This window comes from Manis javanica, chromosome 9 (genome assembly GCF_040802235.1).
Source record: "Manis javanica isolate MJ-LG chromosome 9, MJ_LKY, whole genome shotgun sequence".
NCBI classification, from domain to species: Eukaryota; Metazoa; Chordata; class Mammalia; order Pholidota; family Manidae; genus Manis; species Manis javanica.
Genome location: NC_133164.1, coordinates 109,154,104 through 109,179,445, shown reverse-complemented (window position 1 = coordinate 109,179,445; position 25,342 = coordinate 109,154,104). Strand labels below are relative to the sequence as shown.

The 25,342-nt window shown below is 37.2% G+C and overlaps 1 protein-coding gene across 4 annotated transcripts in view; it reads right to left on the bottom strand.

Annotated features, from left to right (window-relative positions):
• The window catches only part of WDR7 (WD repeat domain 7), a 354,103-nt gene that overhangs the window by 254,577 nt on the left and 74,184 nt on the right, over positions 1 to 25,342 (bottom strand). For all 4 annotated transcript variants that reach the window (XM_073213119.1, XM_073213120.1, XM_073213121.1 and 1 more), the window contains exons 13-14: positions 22,527 to 22,722; positions 11,998 to 12,212 (exon numbers count right to left, since the gene is read on the bottom strand). In XM_073213119.1, the coding sequence (XP_073069220.1) occupies positions 11,998 to 12,212; positions 22,527 to 22,722 (411 nt within the window). The remainder of the gene's footprint in view (positions 1 to 11,997; positions 12,213 to 22,526; positions 22,723 to 25,342) is intronic.

The window sequence follows — 25,342 nt, the reverse complement described above, 5'->3', positions numbered from 1 at the left end:
CACTGCCAGCCAGGGCACACTCTCACTATTCTCACTGTGCCCATTCATCAACCCCACACACATCTGTACCTCCTGTTTCTTTGCCTGGGGTGTCCCTCCCCACTTTTCTCTCATGTCAAGCCTCTACACAAATGACTCTCTTCAGACATGCCTTCCCAACAGCTCTTCAGGTCCTTTCACCTCCTCCGGGCTCCCTAGCACTTGGTTCATGCCTTAAGTAGTACAGAACTCGCCACAAAGAACGCACACTTGTCTCCCACATCAGAGTAGGAACTCAGTGACAACAGGACCTGCTGGGTGTGGATGTGATTAATGCACTCTCCGGCTGTTTTAGCTCAGGGCCTCTGCACTCAGTATGTGCTGAACGAATCAAATCAATCAATCAATCAAAAGTATTAAACTAGTGTGTGCTGAATACCCACTGTGATAAATGTCTTCAAACATGGTGCCCATTTAACTTCATTACCTCATGTTCCAGCTAAAAACACATGGAAGCTAAGAGGTTAGTCAGTCAGTCACATGGGTCACACAGCCAGTCAATGGTTAGGATATAGGAGGCGGTCAGGGTCTGTATCTGCCTTACATTTAATTCTAGATATGAAGAGAGCTTCTGGAGATGGGAGGAGAGTGGAGGGAAGGGACAGGGTGAATCCACTCTACATTATTATCTCTCAAATCCTGGAGTCATCCCCAGTGATTTAATGAACAGTCTGGGAATTACAAGGAGGAATATGGAATGGTCCTTTGAGGATCTCTTAGCCTGATATAGAACAGCAGTTCTCATCCAGGGGTGATTCCCACCCGCCACCACACCCCTGCTCAGGTGCTCACTCCCAACCTCCCCACAGACAATCTTACCTCCAACTCCCTGGAGAAATGTGAAGGCATTAGGAATGCCCCTCTTCAATTCCCACCCACTACCCACAGAAATACTAACCAGCCAGACCCCCAGCCTGTCTTCCTTCCCTCCGCTTTTGGAAAATAAAGTTCTCCTCCAGGTTAAAGCCAGCTGCCTTCTCTCTGCCTGTGAAATGTGCCTTTCTCTCATGCCCTTTATAGCTCAGTGTCATTGATTATCTCCTTCCAATCCTTATGCTGAACCTTCCTCTCTCTCTCAGCTCTTTATACTTATTCCACAAACATTCACATGTTCTCAAAATTGCATTCCTTCTTGCTATTCTCCTCCTCCTTCCCTATCACACAAACTTTTCAGAAGTATTTCACACCCTTGCTACTTCTATTCTCACACTTATATTCACCCCTTAACCCACCACAGTCAAGCTTCTACCCTCAGCATCCTGGGGAGATGGCTCTGAAAAAGGATGCTAATGAACTCACTGGTAAGTACATTTCAGTACTTCTAAAACTCAACATCTATTGCATCTGACACAACTGACTGCTCTTTACCCTTCCTGAAACTCTTGATTCCCTCAGTTTGCAGGCCAGCACACTGTCCTGGTCCTCCTCATACTCGCACCCCTTTTCCTCCCCTTCAGGTTGGTGTCCTGAAGGCCTGCCTCAGCCCCTTTACTCTGACTGAGCTCATCCGCTCCCACGGCTGTACAGACCAGGTATGCGCCGGCAAGTCTCCATCCGCTTACCAATCACCAGCCCCTCCATCAAGTCTCTATTCCACAATATACACCATGCAACTCATCATCATCCCTCACAACGTGGGTTCCCATGTTGAATATCACACCCGCCAGAGCCACTTCCTGCTCAGTCACCCAATCAGGAAACCTGAACCTGCTTAATCACTGGGTCCTGCCAATATTACTCACAAAAAATCCTTGAATTTGAGCTCTGTTACATTCCCTCATACCTGTTGTACATACTGACTTGCCTATAAAGGAAGGACCCCACTGCTAATTTTTTTAAATCCTTGGAAAGCCCCTAGGGTAACAGCCTGAGCACACTTACATGTACGCAGGGACTAGCCTCACTGCCAGCACTCCGTCTCTCCTCAGTGGGCCCTCCGGCAATACTAAACACACATGGTAAGCCCCTCTTCCCTCTTTGCATCTGCCATCCACTCCTCCCAGAACATGCTGCTACCCTCTCCATCTGACACTACATTCTCCTTCTTCAATGTCCACTCCTCCAAGAAGCCAGTCCTGATCACCTCAGGCTAGTCCAGGTTTCTGCAATACTTTCTACACTCTCAGCCATTTCACTTACCGCACCACTTTGTATTTATCTATATTTTCTGAGGGTAAATATCATGTCTTACTCATTTTGTCTCTCCAGGGCCTAACACAGTACCTGGTAGTCAATAAATGTTTACTGAACTAGACTGATTCAATTATTTTCTAACAGAGGCTATAAAAGTCAAGAAGTTTTAAAATCTCTTCCATGGTCTAATAGAGAACAGATTTTTTTCCCAAGCATATTAGAAGAAATTATTCCTTACCCAAAGTACTAACATATTAATATTTAGCCACAAATATTTATATTTCTATCAAATTACTTTATAATACTTTCAGCTTCTCAAATAGGAGTTAAATAAAAGAACCATACACAGGGCTAGAAAGATCTGGCTATTGAGAGGGTCATAGGGTTTAATCTATCTTATGTTTCTAGTCTCTCAGCAGTCAGTCATTCGATTTGATATGTGAGATGGTGAAACAAATCTCTCCTTTGCTGTCCCGCACACACACTGCAGGTACAATGTGGATTGGTATTTTATTTCCAAGGAAACATAAAACTGTTCTGAATTTAAAACCATCATAGAACAAGACTCCTTATTTGGGGGGCTCAGAATAATATGATGAATTGTATTTAATGTGAACTATGAATTTCATTCATACATTCATTGAACACCTAGTATATGCAAGGCACAGAAACGATAAGGCACCAGAGCTATGGGCTCATGTTTCAGAGGGGAGTTTCTGTCTATGGGTCATTATTTGATGATGCTTTGTGGTGATCACAACACATCCAATCATGCCTAACTCAAGAATACTTAAAAAGAGAAAAGAACTAAAACCTCTGTCATTTAATCAATATGAATCAAATATGCAGTTAGTTTTGAGAGTTTAGTTATATTCTTTAATGCCACTTAAAACTCATTTCCCTCAAACTGGAGAAAAACTTGGTGGAAAGTTGACCTGAGTTCGAAATGTTCAAAGCATTCATTCAAAACTGTATGAAATATCCACACGTGGTGTGTGCACGCACACACACACACACACACACAAATAGGAGCATGCACACTCACCACCTCCATTAATGTCCTTTCCTGTGTGTGTGCAAGCACTACAAAAGTAAGGCCAATCTTATGACACATTGAGAGAAGAAAACAAGGACACTAACAGAATGCCAACCAGCTTCACAGAGATAGGAAGGATGAATGGTCAGCTTAATGTGATGAACTGTGGAAGGGAGGAAAAGATGGAGAAAGAGAGGAAAAGGGGAAGAGAGGAAGGCCAGCTGGACTTCAGGGACTGCCTTGTATTTACTTGTGTTTCTGATGACAGCAACTAATGTAATAATGTATGTCACAAATTGATCCCATTACCTTACCTACATACCTGTGCCTAACCAATTACTTTAAACCTTGAATTTTACATTTATGATTCCAAATTTCTTCTAATTGAAGTATAATTGACATACAATATTATATTAGTTTCAGGTGTGCAACATAGCAAGTCATCATTTACATACATTGCCAAAGGCTCATTATGGTTTAAGTTGTAGTTACCAGCTGTTAACATACAAAGTTATTACAATATTATTGATTGTATTCCTTATGTTGTACCTTTCATCCCCATGACTTATTTATTTATAGTTTTTATAACTCTAAGTTTGTAAATCTTGATGCCCTTTACCTATTTTGCCCATCTTTCCAGCCCCTACCTCTAGCAACCACCGGTTTGTTATCTGTATTTATGACTCTGTTTCTGTTTGGTTTTGTTTTTTTTTTAAGACTTCACATATAAGCAAAATCACATGGTAGTTGTCTGTCTCCATAGGACTTACTTTACTTTGCATAATACTCTTTAGGGTCCATCCATGTTGTCACAAATGGCAGCATTTCATTCTTCCAAAATAATTTTTTAAGACTATTATTCCTTAAGGAATCTCTTTACCAAAAAACTCACATTAAATTCTAAAATTTTCATTCTCAAAGTTTTCAAGTAGCAACTGACAAATAGAAAGGGACATAGTGTTTCTTTAAAAAGTCACTGATTGCTCACTACAGAGTCTAAAGAGAGCACTACTGAGTGCTCACTAACCACTGAATGGGAAACGGGCGGGGCACCAAATGAGGACAATTCCAACCCACAAGGACAGACTCAGGGCAATCCGTCACCTGCCAGTAAGTTCAGGATCTCACATAATAACAAAGTGGATGCCCTGTAAATTCAAACCCACACTAACCCAAAAACAAACATATATTCACTAGTTCAAATAATACATAATTAAGATAAAAAAATGAATATTTAATATGATTCCTCTGTAACTAATTCAACACTGAATTTTAAACTTAACATCAAGAATTAAAGAAACTTAAAGGATTCTTGGAAGATTATGGCAACATATTTATTGGATTTTTCCAAACCCCCTTGTAAAAAGAGAGCAACTAAATAGAATAACCCAAACCTATTGAGAACATTTTCAACAAAATTAGGTGATAAAGTATGTCCACAAATCCCAAAATTCAAGTGAATGGGAAAACCCAGCAAATACAAGATCTGGTATCAGGTATCTCTGTAGGAAGAAGGACAGGGAAGCAGTGAGGCACCTGACAAATTTACCGGAAAACCCCAAAATAGAGAATCGATATTTACCAGAAAAACACACCGGGCCAATCTGAAAACTGCAGCTGAACGTGGGAGAGGTTTAACCTCAATAGCGGGTGAATGCTAGGGGCCACAGTGAGAAGGTCTGAAGGTGCTGGACCTTCAAAGTCCCAGTGCACCAGCAACACCGATCCATCAGGGCTTCCTTCCAGGAAAGGGCCCCCAGTAAGGAGACACTTCTAAAAATACAATCAAAACTGACAGGCAAGACCAAAAAAAAAAAATGTGGGAGAGGACCGGGGCTAGGACATCTGAGAAAAGCAGCCACCCTATTTCTGAACCACATGAAGCAACAGAGGATGAAGCTTTGTAAAGTTAGAAAAGCTACCTGAATTAATCATTCAACAAGTTTAGGAAAAATCATTGCACAAAAACGTGAGCAACGGAAAAAGCAATGAGGTCAAATTATTATAAGTAAAGAGAGAGTAAGAATCGTAAAAAAACAGACCTGCTCAAGCACCAGATTAAAATGAATGCTTTATTTCAATACAAGCTTAAAAACACCTTTAACATGATAGTAAACTTGAAAGAACAACATAAATGAGAATTAAAAAATTGGAAATGAAATGACTGGACTCAAGAATTACAAATAAAAGAAAACAGCACTTTAGCAATGAAGCTGAAACTGACACACAGGAGCAAATAAACACAACCAATAATGCCTTAAGAGAAGCACAAGGTGAGAAGAAAGAAACTTTTTTAAATTAAAAGAAATGAAACTCCTTGCCCTTTGTGGGAGGCAGGCTTTTGGTTGGCACATTTAAAAAGAGACTTGGGATGGGCAGGAAATGGTTTACATAAAGGAGGAACTGAGCAAATAAATATAAATGGCCCCTGATTAAAATGCTTCAACTTACAATTTTTCAATTTTACATGGTGTGAAAATGACATGCATTTGGTAGAAACAGTACTTGGAATTTTGAATTTAGACCTTTTCCTGGGCTAGTGTAATGTGGTCCAATTCTCTTTGATGCTGCGCAGGGCAGCAAGCTGCAGCTCCCATTCAGCCCCACGATCACCAGGGTGAACCATCACTACACCAACAAACATTCGGTGCCCATAACGACCATTCTGGTTTCCACTGTCAGTACAGTATTTAACAAATTACATGAGATTTTCAGCACTTTATTATAAGATAGGCCTTGTGTTAGACAGCTTTGCCCAACTGTAGGCTGCATGTTCTGAGCACATTTAAGATAGACTAGCCAAGCTATGATGTTTGTTAGGCTAGGTGTATTAAATGCATTGTTGACTTAAGATATTTTAACTTCTGATTGGTTTATTGAGACATAACCCCACATAAAATTGGCAACAAATAGTGTACAAAATTGTTGTCCTAACAATCATTTAGAACCATAAAACCTGAATTTATATGTACTTATAAATATATAACAAATACCTATCAACATATTCATATTTTCTATTAAAATATTCAGTAAAGTTTTGGGTAGAATGTTAAGCAAGTTAATTGATTCTTCAAAGGTCAGTGATATCATATAAATTTTTCTAAGGCCAAAAACATTTTGTTCACCAGACAAGGCCTGGTATCCAGTATATAACTGGTATCCTGTCATTTGGCTTGTCCCTGTCTGCACCTTACAGTGCCCTTTTCACAAGGAATCATAAAGTCAATTCACTCACTATGAAATTTTTTAGAGTGAATTTTGCAAGCAAAAAGCATACAGTATTTCTCAGTAGGCTACATTTGCCTTCTAAATTTCATTCTCTCACTTAGTTACACAGAATACAAAGCTATGGACCTTTGCAAATATAATCCATTCATTTTTTCAAGCTTTTGACTAATTAGACAACAGAAAGAAAAATGTAAGATAAATCATCCTGGTCATTTTTCAATTTCCTCAATCTTATAACTTTTCAATATAAATAGGGTGTCTTTGATTGGTACAATAATACCTAAGATGTAAAGGAGCAGAATAGAAAATTACACACACTAGGCCTAAAATGAGTGTATGGCAGGGGAGGGCTTTCTAGCTTCACTAATTAAATCCCATTGACCTAAAGAATCCTCCTCCAAGATCTCACCAAGATCCACTGTTGGGGGCAAATGCTTTATGAGAAAACTTGTTATAAATGTCACCTGACATGTTCAGACTATCCTCTTAATATATACATTTATATACTCATCAAATACCACCACATGCCATCTATGAATTACCAGTTACTTATATTTTACAAATCTTCTAACTCCTAATCCAGCACACTACCTAGGCTGAATGTTATGGGGAAATAAAAAGACGACTTTACCTCCTCCCTTTTAACAAATATCACAGCCTGCTTTTCTCCTCTTCCACTGAAAATAACCTGGTTATACTCACCTCCCTCACTTTTCATCATTACTGATTATACAGAAACAATGGCTGGTAAGGGTGGGTTCTCTGACTGTGTTCTCAGTACCGTATCCTCTTACATGGATCTGCTGGTGGAGGCAGTCAGCGAGACATGAGCAGGAGGGAGAAAGGAGGGTGGCCGAGCACCACTCTCCACCCAGAGCCCGCCAGTCGCCCTCAGACCAGCCCCTTGTTGGTTTAGCACAGACCGATTAGTAAGAGATACAGACTGCAAGGACTTCGCCAATTTGGGAGCAAGCACACTTAAAGGAAACCTTGTCTGCTAGTAATCCAAGGCCATTGCAATATCATTTACAGCAAGGTGAGGCCTCCCCCGCAACCACCACCGCCACAGACCATGGGTTTCACCTAAGCATTCGTGGGAAGACGGTGGACACAAACGTGTGCAAAGAGGGTGGAGCGGAGGAACCAAGGCAGATCCGAAGGGTGGTGTGATAATGACAAAGTGGGAATGAAACCAACTAAAACTCTGTAAAATAAAAAAACAATGCAAAACTCAGGGGGCTGCTACCCACCCTCAGGGTCAGCCCACTCCATCTCTGGAGGGTAATTTCCTTTCTCTTTGCTTAACAACAAAAAAACCCTCTGCAGCTTTAACTCTCTATCAAGTCTCTTGGCTGAATTCTTCCCTTCCAGAAGACAAGAACGAAAAGGAGTTCCACAAACCACCTTCAGGGAACAGATCCAGCAATCACCCCCTTCACCAAGAAAAATGTTCAGTGAACTCCTAAACACAGTATAAACTCTGTGCTTAACCCCTGCAGCTGCTGAAGCTACTTTTTTCCCTCCAAAAGCAAACTTCTTTCACACTCTCTACCTCCACTTCATCTCATATTCGTTTCTCATTCATTGTTCCCCATCACTGACCCAACCAACTCTACCAAAGCAGCCCTCTTAATGAACACCAATGATTTTCCTAATTACTAACTCCAAGCACTCTTTTATTCTCCAAGTCTTAATATTATTTCATTTCTTTGACCAACTGTTGACCTTTATTTCATTTACAGAGATTTATTTTCAATTATATGTGTAACCTAGGTCACTAGGTTACTTGCTCAAAGTCACCTATAGGCAGCAAATTACCGAGATATAATTTGAACACAGATATGCCAGGAACCAGGCTCTTAACCTCTCCTTTGAACTGCTTTTCAAACATGAAGCAAAGGTCATTTATCCCATGGGGAACTTGATATTAATAATGCCACCTTTTTTATGGAGGGGACAGCAAACTATGACCCAGGGGCCAAATACAACCCATTGCCTATTTTTATAAATAAAGTTTTACTGGAATTCAGTCATTTATATACTATCTATGGCTACTTTCACACTATAATGGCACAGTTGAATCACTGTGACAGAGACTGCATGGTCCACAAAGCCTAAAATTTTTATATCTAGCCCTTTACAGAAAAGTTTTGCCAAACCCTGTTCTAACCACCTATCTTTTAGGTTCATCATTTACAAATTTCAGAACAGTAAGAACTAATTCACCTATATGCAGTGAGAATTAAGGAAGACAGTGTATCTGGAATAACCTAATGACAGCAGATATCTCAAAATGTGAACTGCAGTCTAATTCAGGCTCTGCATACCAGGATTTCTGTTAACAATTCTCCCTTCAAGCAGGCTTGGATCCCTGTATGTATGTTCCAACTTTTCTCTTGCTGATTTGTGAAGTCCTGTTTATTCAACCTACACAATGGCTTACAAGACACCCCTCTTCTGCATGCCCATGGCCTACTGCAGTCCCTGTTACCTCTCAGTATATTATCCAAGTAGCCTCACTATTCAGTTCCTATGTCAATATTTGTGTCCTGCATACAAATGTTAAGACATCGCAAAATGTAAACAAAAATCTCCTTTTAAGACTATTCAATATCGTGTTGCTACCCACTGAGTTAAGACCTTGAATTTACATTCAAGCTGATTTTACAATATGATTCCAAACTAACTTCACACTAAATTTCTTGGGTACTTACTATATTTCATATACAACATTAAACATGGAATATAAAAAGATGAGAAACTCAGCTCCTCTCCTCACAAAGCTCAAAATCTAATAGGGAAAGCAGGCAAAAAAAAAAAAAAAAAACTCCATGCAAAGTGAAGTATTTTAGGAAAGGTCTGAACGGGAAGGCATGGACACAAAGAGAATGCAAGAACTAATTCTGCCACAGGGAACTGGAGAATAAGCGTTGGGGATGGCTTCACTATCCTTAAAGAGGAGAGAAATTAAAGAAGGAAGAGTGGGGAGAAGAAAAGAAGACTTAGGATGTAGTATCCCTATAATTTCTCAGCCTTTTTTTTCTTCAGGAAAGTGGTTGTAAACCAGAGGCAATTTTTCCCCCCCAGGGAGCATTTGGTAATGTCTGAAAACACTTTTGAATGTCACAAGGGAAGAGGGGATGCTACTGAGATGCAGTGGTATAGTGGGTAGAGGAAAAATGCTTCTCAACATCCCACAGTACACGGGACAGCACCCCACAACAAAGAATTATCCAGCCCAAAATGTCAACAGTGCTGAACAACCCTAGCCTAGAGCCACGAGAAAGAGGAGTAAAGGAGAGGGTATGGTTGACATAATTCCAGGATGTGTTGGGATACTGACAATACAGCGATGGCAAAGAAGAAAGGAGAATGAGCTTTGCCTGGACAACCTTGTTCACCAAACTGAAGAGAGGTAAAAGTTATTCATAGATATTCCACCGCTAAGGGCTCAGGAACAGGAATAGATTAGTTTGTCACGTCAGACAATCGACTGTGAAGGAATGAAGAAGACATGGGCAAAAAGGCTCACATTATCAGCACAATCTGTCACACATCAGCCAATTCAACACATATTTATTGCACAGCTGCTACCAGATGTCATGGGGAAAACACAGTGATAAGTAAGTCGCAATCTTTGCCTGCAAGAAGACTGGATTTCAGTGGGGAGAATTAGATAAGTATACAAGTTATTATAATACAAGGGAAGATAAGATACATTTCATAAGAGAAATACACAGGGGTTCACATATATACATCCTGCAAAGAGTCAATGCAGTAATAAAAGAGAATTTATCTTAATATCCTCTTGGTCTTCCAGTGAAAGAAAATCACAGGACAGCAAATTCTCTATCTTTGTTTGCAAAGCTGTGTATGTCTGGCATAATTAACCTCATTAGCAATATAAAATATTTGTTACTTCCAAATAGCCCAACTACCAACACTACTCTAATGTTGAATAAGTAAGTTACTTTCTACAGAGTATTCCCATTGAGGTTTTACTTTCCACTGAGAGACCAATGAAAAAAATGAGTTCCAGTATCCTAGAATAAATCCTGCACTGAGAGGCTCTTAGTTATGTGTTTGTTTTTTCTTTTAAACTTTGGGTGGGTTTCCTTTCTCCAGAGGTTAGGAAGCCATCCAGAAGACAGCTCTTTAAATATTCCTTTCAGATGGAGCCTCAAATTCAACATGAGAGAATGGTCAGAGAAATCCCTAACGGTCCCACCAACATACATTTTTCATGAAGTGATCACCCCCTGCAGCCTCAGCTTCCTAAGCCTGCTTCCCCTTCTATAATTGTTTTCCTTGTAGGCCAGGCACCAATTAGCACTGCTACAAGACTGAGGAGGTTCACAAGCAATATATTTTACAATACATAAGTGTAGAGTCTCTGATATCTGGTGCTTTTATCACTAATTGCACTATAAAATGCGCTATTAAAACAGGGACAAACAAGATTGTAAAAATCACATAATGGACCATGACCACTTACAAAAGCGATTCATAAATGTTACTGGACCACTTATTTTTCCTTAATTTCCCAGGTGCATAATTACTTTCCCAAATTTTTACATCTGGGGGAAATCCCAGCAAGAATATATTTGGAAATTACATAACACACATGCTTGCCCTTAAATATATTTCACAAATATGCTCAAAATTAAAATTATATAGAACATTAGACAATGTGTGATAAACACCGAATTCCTAAGGACATCTACATGATCTCTTGAAGTTTTAAGGATGGCAAGTGCCAGTAAGCTGTGATTACTATTCAAACTTAAGAGCGTGAGACAGCATGAAAAAAGCACAGAAGGACTCCACACCTATGGAACACACAACTTAACAAAGCCAATAAAACATTTATATCTTGGAGAAAGACAGAAAGATCAAATATTACTGCCAATCACTGGAGGGCATGGGTCAGTGGAACTGCCTATAGTATTTCATATGTCACTAGCACTGACTGATTCATGGGTCGATTATCAAGTTTGTAGATTAGCCTTTCAACCTCTTAGTGTCAGTAAGGAAACTGACTGAGGTTAGTTCTCGCAAAAAAAATGCCAGCGCTCACACAACTTCACCATACCTATTCTCAGATATTCCCTTACATACTTGGAATGGCCTAACCTCACCAAATCAGAGCCTGCTTCTAAGACAAATGATGAGCAACAATTAAAAACATCTAAATGTACCCAAATTACTTTTTCTTTTCTCCTGGAAATAACAGAGATAGTACTCAATCTTTCAACAGAAAGACCATCAGAAAGTCAAAATAACAGCTTATACATAACACATTGGCTCCAATTTCAGAAATTGAAGTCATTTCACTCTACAGGGATCATTTTCAAAGATTTTGAATCATAAGAATAGTTTACCCTTTCAAAATGCCAAAGACTTGAAATACTCTAAAACTATGTTGGATATAGCTAAATAAAAATCAGAAGCTTATTCACCAGTGTCACCTCCCAAAAAGTATTCCCTGAGACATGCCAAAGCTATGATAGTAAATGAAGCTGAATAGGGACTACATGCACAAGCCCATGTACAAAACTTACTTTGTCAGATGCCTCAGGAGCCAAGAGGTTAGTTGCAAGAGTCTGCAGCTTCTGATGGGCCATGTTTTTCAGAGCAGCAAGGCTACGTCTTGTCATAGCCTGTTTCAGGTTGACTGCTGGATGACTGAGAGAATCCACTGCAGCAGGAACTGCTTCATCACAAGCATTAAGTATCTCTACCGCCGTTATCCCCATCACACAACGATCCAGTGCCCCTGGAAGACATATATTCACAATTATCACCCGACATTATAAAATTTTAAATAGTTTCTTAAGGAAATAAGATGCATGGACATTTTTTAAGTAGGAATATGTTTTAGTGCCTCCCAGAAACATTTTCTTGTACTTCCTCCCTCCGATGATCTTCCTTGCGGCATTCCCCCAACTATGCCCTCTCCCTTAGCCCTACAGTGACTGACTGCCCAATAAAGTCAAGTTCAGAACCAATGTTTCAACAATTTCCCCTGGGCTTTTCCATTTTCTTTCTATTTCCAAGACAGTCTCCTTGATCATTCTAATGATTAAGAAATTGAAGTCATTCAAACTTAAGAGTGTGGGACAGAGTACTGACACAAACACCAGTTTTTATGACTTCACCTTCCTTTAAGTTGTATATCAATATTAAACCAAAAAACTAAGTTTTTCTATTTTTTCTACTTGAATAATTCCTAACATTTCACTTTCTCTATGAAACCTCTACAAAATAGGGACGATATTATAACTTTTCATTCTGTCTGCAAATTTCTTGACTCATTCTTAACACATGCAAATGTTTCCCTGTGTGTTTGTGAAAACAATTACTACTTCAGTTTGTAAACACTTCAAAGTTTCTTCATTTGGCCATTCTTTCCATTTATGCCTATCTATGCATTCCTTGTCCAAGTTAGGGTGCAAACTCTTCCCTAAGAAGCAGACAACCTCTAGACTGTTTTGTGCAGTATGGACCTACCATCATGTCAGCGAGAGAAGGGTCCCAAGTGAGGATCTGTAAATAATTTGAGGATTATAATGACAATGAAATGATGAAGTTTATTTTGTTTCAGTGGGCATTCTTTCAGACGAAAAAGGAAAAGTCAATAGTGAAATGTAACCAGAGAGAATCAGAAACTTAAATCACAACAAAACATAAAAATTTTACTGTGTTTTTAAGCTAGAACCCAAACATCCAAACACATATTTTCTTCCCAATGTTGAATGGTTATATGCATGCCATTCAAGTCTGCCCCTTATTTCTTATAGAGCTTAACTCATGACTCACTATCCTCTGTCTAATAGTTATACTCCCGGAATAATTCTTGGTGGTTTCAGTATTAACATAAATCAATGTTTTGCTATCAATTCACAGAGTCTTGACCAATATATTCTGGATGGCGAAGCAAAAAGAACTGTTGTTACCTGAAACTTTTCATGTATGTATAAAAAGGAGAGTGTGCACATGGTGTGGGGGGTCACGGGGGGAACAGTGTATCACAGAGAAAGGACACAGTGGATCTCTGGCAACTTGCTGCACTGATGGCCAGTGACTGCATTGGAGTGTGGGTGGGGACTTGATAATATGGGTAAATGTAATAACCACATAGTTTTTCATGTGAAACCTTCATAAGAGTATATATCAATCATACCTTAATAAAAATTTTTTTAAAAAAGGAAAGTGTGTGTACTGTAATGGGATTTAAAAAGTTAAAAAATATTTGAAAGAATATTTGAAAAATATTTTGAAAAATAAAAATATGTGTAAGACATATTATTCTTAAACATGTCCTGATCTCTTGGTTCTCTGAGCTCCTCTATTCTAATAAAATTTGTCCTACCCTCAACCATGGCCAAAGGTCATATTATAAATTTCTCATTACCAATAAGTGAAATCCAAACATAATTCCAATTTCAAATATTCCTTTCTCTGATAGCAGTGCCCACTCTTCACCTCAAGCCTTCTGACTTCAATAATTCCTTGTTCACTATTAACTTCAACAATTCATTAACCTGATACCCTGTTGTGATATAATGGATCATAAGAAATAGATATTTGGTGATTCTTATGACCAAATACATATTTCCCAGGTATATTTGGTCTTCATTCACAGTTCCTGAAAACACTGCAGTGTTGACGGTAAAACAGGTGTTTTGTCATGTTAATGAGAGACTTTTGGACTCCCACCCCCCACTCAAGGGTAGGGGCTGAAGGTTGGATCAGCCAATGGCCAATAATTAGTCAACCTTCACTATGCAACGAAGCCCTCACAAAAACCCTGGAGAAGAGCTTCTCTCTCTGGGTTCTGCTATGCCTGCTCTGCTGGGTTGGATCCTGCTTCTTGGTCAGAGAGAGCTTCTATTCTTGGGGAACAAGAACGCCCCCACATGCTACCCAGCCAGGCCCCAAGTTCCACAAGGATAGAAGCTCTTTTATTCAGGACCTTGCCCTATGTCTCTCTTCATCTGCCTGTTAACTTGTATCTTTCACAGTGTCCTTTATTAAACTGGTAAACCTAAGTGTTTTCCCGAGTTCTGTGAGCTTCTCTAGCAAATTAATCGAACCTGAGCAGGAGGTCATGGGAACCTTCGATCTGTAGCCATAGGTCAGAAGCATAGGTAACCGCCTGGCGCTTGCAACCCACGTCTGGAGTGGGAGGTGGAGGGCAGGACAGTCTTGCAAGATGGAGCCATTACCTTGGGAATCTAGTGCTATCTCTAGGCAGACAGCATCAGAAGTGAGTTGAGTTCTCCAACAACCTTCTGGTGTTCGAGAATTGCTTGGTGTAAGTATGTATGGAAAGACCCTCTTCCACATATTTACATATACTGGAATGGAGTCTGGGTACCCGAGTGAAATTATACTAGTACTGCTCCTGTGTATAATACTGTTATCGTTATACATATATCCAGGGTAAAAAAAATAACAACATTGCATGTGTTGTTGGAACAGTAGGAATCACACCTGTGTATTCTCTCTCACTTCCCCACGTACTCACATCCCTCCTTAATAAACTAAAATTCCATCATTCATCCTTAAAACCTCAGCTTTGTCCTCATCACACTTCCTCATACAAGCTGAGCAAACCCCAACCCTGGTTGTATCCAGCTCTTCATCTTTTCTGCACCTGTATGGTGAGGATGGATACAAATGAAGGACTTGCTGAAAGATCCACTTGAAATTCAAGACCATTGACCTCAAGGGGACCCTTAGTAGTGACTACGTTTCCACAGACTTTTCATTTTCCTACTCTCCTAGTTAATTATTCTGTACCTTCTCTCCCCTCCAATCTCCAACACTCTACTTCCTGCCCTCATCTGTGTTTTTGTTTCCTAGTTCATTTAGAATAAAGCAATTAGAGATGAAGTTCCACAAACTCCCACCACCAAATCATCCTTTGATTATGAATGAACTACCCAGGGTCCTACCTAACATACTTGTACCTTAAATAAACTTATCCCTCTCTTGTCTACCCAAGGATATCACTTTAGCACCTGTCCCCTTTCTCTTTATCAAGTTTCCTTAACTACTAGATCATTCTCAACAGCATATGATCATTCCCATCAGCATATAAACATGTGATTATTTTCCCTGTTTAAAAAAACCAGCACAGTTGATTCAATCTCTCTCTCCAGCTGATACCCCATTTTTTAATATAATTGTTCTCTAAAGAGCTGTCTATATTAGCCACCTCCAAATTTTTCTCTTTCCATTTTCCTTTGAACTTATTCAAATCAGATTTCATCCCCAAACATGTATAGGACCTACTCTCCATGTTGCTAAATCGAACAGTCAGCTATCAGTCCTCATATTACTATCATTTAATATCTGTGGCACTTGATCTTCTTTCCTACTCCTTAGAACACATTTTTCACTTGGCTTCCAGGCAACCACATGCTTCATTTTTTTTTTCTCCCTGGCAGGTCCATTTTGGTCTCCTTCGCTAGTTTCTTCACATCACAGATACATCTGAACCTCAAAAGTGCCCCAATCATTATCTACTGGCATTCCCTTGGGGATACATCCAGTGTCATGATTTAAATATCTTCTGTATGCTAAGAATTCCCAAATTCACATCCCACTCTGACCCTCATCCCCAAACTCCAGACTCACACATACAATTTACTAATCAACATCTCTACTTGAAAGTCTAATATTCAACTCAATATATCAAACAGTGATTCTTGATCTTCCCAAAATCTACTCTTCTCACTGTCTTCTCAATATCTCAAAATTAATTCCACTCTTCAAATTGCTCATAATCAAAACCATGGAGTCATCACTGACCCATCTCATTCTTCTATGCCCCTTTCCAACTATCAGCAAACCCTGTTGGCTCTACCTTCAAAATACACCAAGAATTTAACCATTTCTCACCAGCTCCACCACTACCACCCTAGTCTAATAATCTACCATCCTTTATTGCCTAAAGGCAATAGTGTACAAACTAATTGCCCTGCTTCCACCCTTGAACCACCTTCAAGCTATTCTGGAAAAAAGCAGGAAAATTATTAATTATAATGAAAAAAATATTCAATAAAAAACAACCCAAAAATGACACATATTTTTTTAAATTAGCAGACAAAGGCATTAAAAGTTATCATTGTATTCCAGATGCTCAAAAGTCTGAATAGACACAGAGGGGAGGATGGAAAACATATTTGAATAAACAATGGCTGAAAGTTTCCAAATTTGTTGAAAACTATATAACCACAGATGCAAGTACAACAAGCCCGAATTACAATAAATATGAAGAAAACTGTAAGCAAATTGCTCAAACCAATAATCAAACTTTTTGTAGTCAGAAAAAAACAGACACAGCATGTATAGAGGAACAAAGTTAAGGGTAATAGCAGATGCCTCTTTGGAAGTAATGCAAACAAGAAGGACTGGGGTACAAAAAAAAAAACTGTCAACCTAGAATTTTATAACCAGAAAAAACATCTTAAAAATGAAGGTGAAACAAAGAGTATTTCAGACATACAGAAACTGAAAGAATCCATCACCCACAGACATGCATGACAAAAAATATTAAATATTAGGCAAAAGGTAAATCATTCCAGATGGAAATTTTGATCTACACAAAGCAATAAAGAACAACAGAAATAATAACTATGTGGGTAAATATCTGAGCTTTTGTTTTTATTATTCAAGTTTTACTTAAGAAAAAATAGACTGCTTAAACAAACTAGTAAATAAAATATAATGTCTAAATGAGTGAAAATCATAAGCAACAATATGGAAGATACAAAAGACAAGAAGTGGTAAAGTTTCTTGACCCAGTTAGTCTTGAATAGAATTATTCTTTTTCTTTTTTTGATTAAGGTATCATTGATATACAATCTTATGAAGGTTTCACATGATCAACATTGTAGTTACTACATTCCCCCTATTCTCAAGTCCCCATCACATACCCCATTACAATCACTGTCCATCAGTGTAGTAAGATGCTGTAGAGTCACTACTTGTCTTTTCTTTGCTATTAGAATTATTCTTTATACAGAGCAACTGGTCTGTGTCAAATAGTAGGAGATAAAGACAAAAGTAGGACAGTACTACACTCTTAAAAGCTATAAAGAACTAAAATTATTTATGTTTTAATTAAGCATTGTTGTTTTATTTCCTAAAATTAATCTGCTAGCATGGTACAGGATGGATTAGAAGGTAGAAAAAGAAGACTGGACAACTAGTAAAGAAAGCCTACATGTGAAAATATATAGCTGTAAGTTAGAATGGTACATTGGAAAGGAAAGGGGGAAAAGAGGTACCTAATGGGAAGGGATTAGTAATTAATTGCACAGAAGGCTCATGGTGGGGAAGGTAGTAAAAAGAGTTGTATTTTTACTCTAACAATGTCTTCCTTCAAAATTCCAGAGTAAATGGTCCAAAAGGAAAAAAGAACTCTCATTATAGATTTCAGAAAGGAAGCATTTTTTTTATTATCATTAACCTACAATTACATGAAGAACATTATGTTTACTAGGCTCCCTGCTTCACTAACTCCCCCACACACACCCCATTACAGTCACTGTCTATCAGCATAGTAAGATGCTATAGAATTACTACTTGTCTTCACTGTGTTGCACAGCCCTCCCCATGCCCCCACTACATGCTAATTATACATGCTAATTGTAAAAATACCCCCTTTCTTTTTTCCCGCCCTTATCCCTCCCTTCCCACCCATCCTCCCCAGTCCCTTTCCCTTTGGTATCTGTTAGTCCATTCTTGGGTTCTGTGATTCTGCTGCCATTTTGTTCCTTCAGTTTTTTCTTTATTCTTATACTCCACATATGAGTGAAATCATTTGTCTTTCTCCACCTGGCTTATTTCACTGAGCATAATACCCTCTAGCTCCATCCATGTTGTTGCAAATGGTAGGATTTGTTTTCTTCTTATGGCTGAATAATATTCCATTGTGTATATGTACCACATCTTCTTTACCCATTCATCTACTGATGGACACTTAGGTTGCTTCCATTTCTTGGCTATTGTAAATAGTGCTGCGATAAACATAGGGGTGCATCTGTCTTTTTCAAACTGGGCTGCTGCATTCTTAGGGTAAATTCCTAGAAGTGGAATTCCTGCGTCAAATGGTATGTTTATTTTGAGCTTTTTGAGGAACCTAAAGGAAGCATTTTTTAACAGTTTAATTCTTTGTGTCTTTGCCTGTCCTATAGTATTTTTTTGTAATATAATAAAAAACAAAAATGTGGAAAATAAAGAAAAGTTGATGATGTAATGCCATACATTGTGAAACAGAAATGCAAAATAAAATTACTATATTAAATACGGCAGACAAATATGTGAAGAAAATACTTGCTACTAAATTCTTCTTCTAATAACACAAAGGTGGACTGAATAGCAACTCCTGATTTTCTTTGGTAATTTTAGTAACAAGACAAAACCATCAATTTAAATAAACCAAAATAAAAGCATGAAAATATTTTTAAACATTAGTGTCAAGCAAGAATAACACATATACTACAGCTTTACTTGGACAGAAAATCTGATTCTTTGACACATTAATGTTTTTGGTTACCCATTCTTTATATATATATATGTGTGTGTGCATACACACAATCTTTATGTGTGTGTATACATATATATATATATATATATATATATATATATATATATATACAATCTTCAATAGACATAAATGTACAGTGGTTTATAATTCTATTATATTTTATTAGGTAACTAAGCTTTTGAAAATGACTTAAATGCATATTTCATGAAGTAAATGGAAAAAAAGGAGTAGTTCAGAAAACTTGGAGGCACAGAAAATAAATAAAAAGAAAAAAAGATACCAGAACAAAGTAAATTGACATGACTTACTACACTAATTTCTAATAAGAGTTGACAGGCACTATTGGTGTTTACATTTATACAAGACACCTAACACCTGTCCCTAGAGGAATAGGTGTATGATGTGAGAATCACTTTTATTATGTAGGCAAACATGATACAAATGGGAAGATGAGAATGTTATTTCAGCTTGGGAATGATAAGAGAGAAGAACTTCTTATAACCTCAGTCATAACTTATAGCATGCCAACTGTTTCCCAGGTAGACAGGTGTCTGACTTTGTCAAAGGTCTGTGGGAACAATGCTACATGTTTATTGGGAACATAAAACGTGAAGAATTTGGGTTGGTCTCTGAAGCACACAAACAGCCTCATGGAGAAGCAGCCACCACCTGGGTCAGAGGCCTGCTTTTAATAAACTCCTAAGCAAGAGTTGAGAGGTTCATTTGGCCGAAACTTGTTGCTTAGTTTTTTGACTAATTTTCTAACTACCCAGAGATGTGAAAGAATAATAATTTACATGGCCTCTACATCACAATTAACTGCTATTGGATATAATTACAAATGACACAATAAAAGAACAAGAGATTCTGTACCTCTATCTCTCTCATTAAATTTTATATTACTAGCTTCAACTTCATTTCATTAGGAAATCAACACTGCAAATAAAAACTACCCATTTGAAGGGAAATACAACTAAAAGACAACACTCCATAAAAGTAAAAAAGAAAAACATTTTTTAGTGTTTTTAAACTAGAAACACCAGTATAATTTAAAACAGCACAGAAAATTATACAATATGCATGACTGGTTTTGGTGTAATAGGGCTTCATGTGTAAAAATACATTCCCAGAACACTAAGAAGAGGCATAAATACCTCTTCAGAGTTTAAATACATTTCATACATCCGACCTTGGCTGAATCTGATTTATTTAGCTTCATTTTTTATTTATTTAATAAATAAATAAATTTAATAAATAAGTAATGTCAATACCTTCAGGATGTGCCTTACTAACTCCCCAGGGACCGTTACATCACTAGCTAAAGTCTCCACAACAAGGAGGAAAAAAAGATTGTATACCTCCTATTATGGTTGAAATATAAAATAAATTCTGCTTCTCTATATTTATTTTGATTTAAGAATGCCGTATGGAGTGATCATTTACTCAACTCCTCCTGAAGAGCAGAAGATAATTGTGAAATTTCAGTGTTACGTATTATGTTTAAAATGGGCTTAATTACACTTAAAGTGGTTATAAGAATAACATCCTCCAGTAAACCTATAGTTAGAAGCTATTTGTCATTCCCTTCTAGGGAAATAACTGGAAAAGTAACTTTGTCTTTCAGTAGGGTCTCATTTTTAAAGAATTTCAAATTCTCTGCAAATGTATTTAAAATATCTGAAGTATTTAAGTATCACTTATTTAAAAATATCTGAAAAATTCAGGCAAATGGTACTCTCTTCCTTTATCAAATTAGTTGAATTTTTTAAAGTCCTAGACAAGTTCACCACACTCTATTTACAATGTCAATTACTAATATTTATAGTATTTTAAAGTAGTGTTCTACGAGTATTATTCTGTAAGAACACACATTCTTTAATAGTAATCCCCAAATAAAATATTTCTAAATGTAAGTAAAATCATATTCCCTACTTCAACAAAGTAAAAAGTTAAGCAGCACATTTGTTAAATAACAATGGGGGATACACACATGCACACATACACACAAACATCAAGTACACAAATATACACAAATACACACTTACATTACATCTACTACACACCAGGTAAATATCATCTCATTTCATTCTCCCAGCAATGCTATAAAATAGGAACTGTTATTATCTTCATTTTGCAGATGAGTTAATTGAGAGACAGAAGCCCAGTGACTTGCCATAGATCGCAGTGCCAGCAAATGGTCAACCCTAAATTCAAACCAAGCAGTCTTACTCCAGAGCCCAAGGCAACTCTATATTTAGTTTTGGGGTGGACCAAACCAGCAAACATGATCTATTGCTGATAGACAGACAGGATATAACAAAAATGGAACACAAAAGATACAAAATCAGAAACGTAGTACGACAGCAATTCTGTTTTAAAAGTTCAGGGAAACAAGACAAAAGAAATATGACAGAATGTGAACATTTACCACTGAGCAATGGGATTTGAGTTCATCTGCCTTCTCTTCTAATACATTTATGTTTTTCAAATTTGACATGAAGTATGAACCTCTTTTACAGACCAGACAAGAAAAAGAACAGTTGAATGCAAAAGCAAACAAGTTTGGCACTCTTCAAGAATGCTTCTTCTTGTCCAGGTTGCCAATGCACTGCCAACTAAAACAAGGACTATAAATAAAAGATCACTGAAGATTTTAGCTACCTGTTCAAAAATGACTTCAGAACTCTTCTACACCATAGTACAAGCAGAAATATGTATATACTCTGATCTGAAAAAGGAATATTTAAAACATACAAAAAAAGATGAAGAAAAAGAAAACAGTTTAATGGTAATACTTATATCTAATACAACTAAGAATATAAAGAAAAGTTTTAATCACTGATAGGTGATGACTTAAGACAATAAAAATAGAATGTATGTTTTAAAAACTCTGAACTAATAAACATTTAGTTACATACTTCAAGCTTTCCCAAGGAAAACCAGATTCTATATATATAAGCATTATACACCATTGCCCGTACTTTTAAGCTAAGCATTGCTTGTTCGATACTATACCCCGTACATGAAATCTTTGAAAAACTTGAAATTTTGTATGTTTTCTCCAGAACTTAAAATGTTCATTTCAATCACCTTCTATAATGAACTGCCCCATATTGCTTTTCTGCTGTTCAAAATAAGAAAAATGTATCTTTTTCACTGTTTCTGAACTTGAAACAAAAATGGTTCCTTAATCTCACTCATAATTTACCTCATGAATCATACAGAAACCATTTTTTTTTTGGTCTGTTGTATGTCTGTCCTAATCTGCATATTGTCTTCAATTACATTCCTTTAGAGATCAGTGAACTGCTCTACAAGTATTCGTCATGACACAACAAATAAGAGGACATTTAAGTATTTCTTTGTTAATGGTGATGAGAACATGAAGAAAAAGCAATGAATAGAAATAAAAGTAGGACCCTTTTTACATTTCAGGGCTTTCTTCCTCATATAAAAAAATTTTAAGTTCTAGAAAATCAAATGTATCCACTTATTTTCCAGTCTCTCTCTCTCAACATTTGTTCTTACCAGTATCCATTTGCCAGACGTACACAGAGCCATCTGAACACCCCACTACAAGGTAGTCATCAGAGGGCCTCCACTTGATTACTTGAATAGGGAAAAGATGACGAGATGCCAGCATAATGCATTTCTTCTCTCGCAAACTTAGGAGTCCTACTGAGTGGTCACTGGCTACGGAGCAGATACAGTGCTGTACTCTTGCCTGAAAGGAAGAATAAACCTTAATTATATTTAGATTAAATTCAGAAGAAAATAGATCCTGTCCTCAGCAACATAAAACTAAAATTAATTACACATTCACTACTGCTGAAAACCAATCACAGTATTAGGCTATGCTGAAAAATTTGTTCCTTTAAATTACACATAAGACACACAGTTTAATCACCACAACACTTAAAAAAAATTAATTAAACCTAGACTGGAGATGGGACAAAAAGTATCTTGGAAAATCTTCTGTTCAAATCTGAAGATGACCTTACTAAAATGACAGCTATATATGAGCAGGCAAAGCTGGAAAAAATTGATCGGTTATTATGTGTTCTCTTTCCACAGTATGAACTTTCCTTTGTTAGCTGCTGGAGCTGGCTTTCTGCCGTGCTTCTTTCGGATGTGACTCTGTCATTTAGACCCATGCTCTTCCCTGCTCATGCTCAAAACAATACCCTCATGGTCTCTCTGCCACAATCACTTCTTTCAGGAGCTATAGATACTTTGTACTAGCTGTAGATGTGCTTCCCAGCTTTTGTCTATAATGTCAGCAGGTGCACCACCTCAACTAACACACAATAGCCAATTAAACATTCAGTTATGTGTTTTCTGCTCATCTCTGGTGTTTGCCCTTCAATTCCTGGTTAGAACAAGACAGACTATAAATAAGCAATGACAGCAAAGATTTTCACTGGCAACAAAGGGATGAATCCATAACCTGCAAAATTAAAAATTTGTCTTTAAATTTTTAAGACAACTTACAAGCAATTTAAAACTAAAGTTTTTAGTGACTTATTAAATTATGCTTTCATAGTCCTTGAAAACAGCCACCTGAAACTCATTATTGTCTATAGTGTGGCTGTTTACTGAGAATGAGGCCCACTACATATTTACTATTCCTACCATTTGATCCAAAGGAGAAACTTCTCAAACCCCACCTTGCTGGGGTTTGCCTAAACAAACAGACTGTTTTTAGCCAAAGAACAAAGTCTCACTGAAAGGGAAATGTTGACAGATACCAGATTTTTTTTAAAGGGTGGGGTGGCCAAATGTGCATGGGAAACACAAGTTCCAGTTATTTTTATCCATAGCAATTCTAAAAACCATAATATGCTGGTATGACTATAATCACCTCTATAAGGGGGATACAATACCACTCATCTCTAAGTTTATTTGACCATGGTAATCTTATAAGACCTAGTTTTTGAGGAACACATTTTAGAGAAAGCTACTATAACTGGTTCCTTTTATGTTTTGGCTACTAAAAACTTAGGACTGAATTTCCTACCCACAACCCTGGGGGATGCTGGGCATACAATTCTGAATGTGGACACTCAGTGCCCTCATCTACTTCTTTCATTTTCTCTTTACCATGATGTGGTAATGTTTTTTATTTTTACCTTACTAAGTAATGTTTATTTTTGTAACAGCCTAATAGCAATGTTTGAATGAAGCAGAACATTAATAAAAGATTCAACGTTTTACTTTGTTCTTAAATTCAGGTGTTTTAATCCTTTATTTTGTGTAACTTTATTTGTACATTTTGCTTTATAACGATTTAAACACTACAATCAACATAGCAGGTATTTCCTAATTTTAAAAGGTAAGAAACTAAGTTCAGAAAGATCATGTTATAAACCTTTATTAAACCACACAGAATTTTCTTAAGCATTTGTTACATTTAAGCTTACTTATTTCAGGTTCCCTAATAAGCATGCAATTGAAATATAAAACACGATTTCTTTCTGTGAAAAGCCTTGACAGACTGAGGGATAGTTGACTTACACCACACAAAAATTAGCTTATACTTAAGCAATGAATCAAAATAAAGTAGCAAACTACAAAAAAGTCATTTAAATATAGGCAACGTTAGAATAAAACAGGGTAAAAACATATACAATGATGCCTTTATTTTCAGTTATTTGGCACCACATAAAACATTTATGAGTTTCAACAAACAGACATTGTTTACCGAAAATAATAGTTTAATACAATGGATGCTTTGCATTTCTACAGATTATCATTAGTACTTGTATTTATCAAATATATCTGCTATTCAATTTACAAAAAAAGGATGACTGCTACATTAATGGTTAACTATTTTCTATTTTGCAATATCAATCTGCCAAAAGTGGTCATTTGATCTATTTCTCTCATCAGAGAAAATAAGTCTAGCAGAGCTCTCTACCTGTGTATGATTAACTAAAAAGAATGATACCTAGTGTTCCTTTCATCTGTTCACATCCTTTAATTGGGCACTGAACTGCCACAGTACTCACAAAACCTCTGATGACTAATTCTGCTACTTTGCCTCATAAGCCCTCCAAAATCTTCTTTAAAATCAACTAATCCTATTCATTAGTGCCATACACCCAACCTAGCCTACTTGCTAGTCCCCAAGTCGCTATAGTCATTTCCTTAATGTTCACATATACTCTTTGCCATTCCTTTTCAAAGAGTAGAGAAAATGAGGCATGAGTAGGGTAAAGCCTGTTTTTTAAAAAAGGTGAGATTTACCAATATGGTGTTCCTCAAATTATGATCTATTGGTTGATCTCATTGTCTGAGGTCATACAAACTACTGACAACCACTGATTAGCACATTCTCCCTGCCA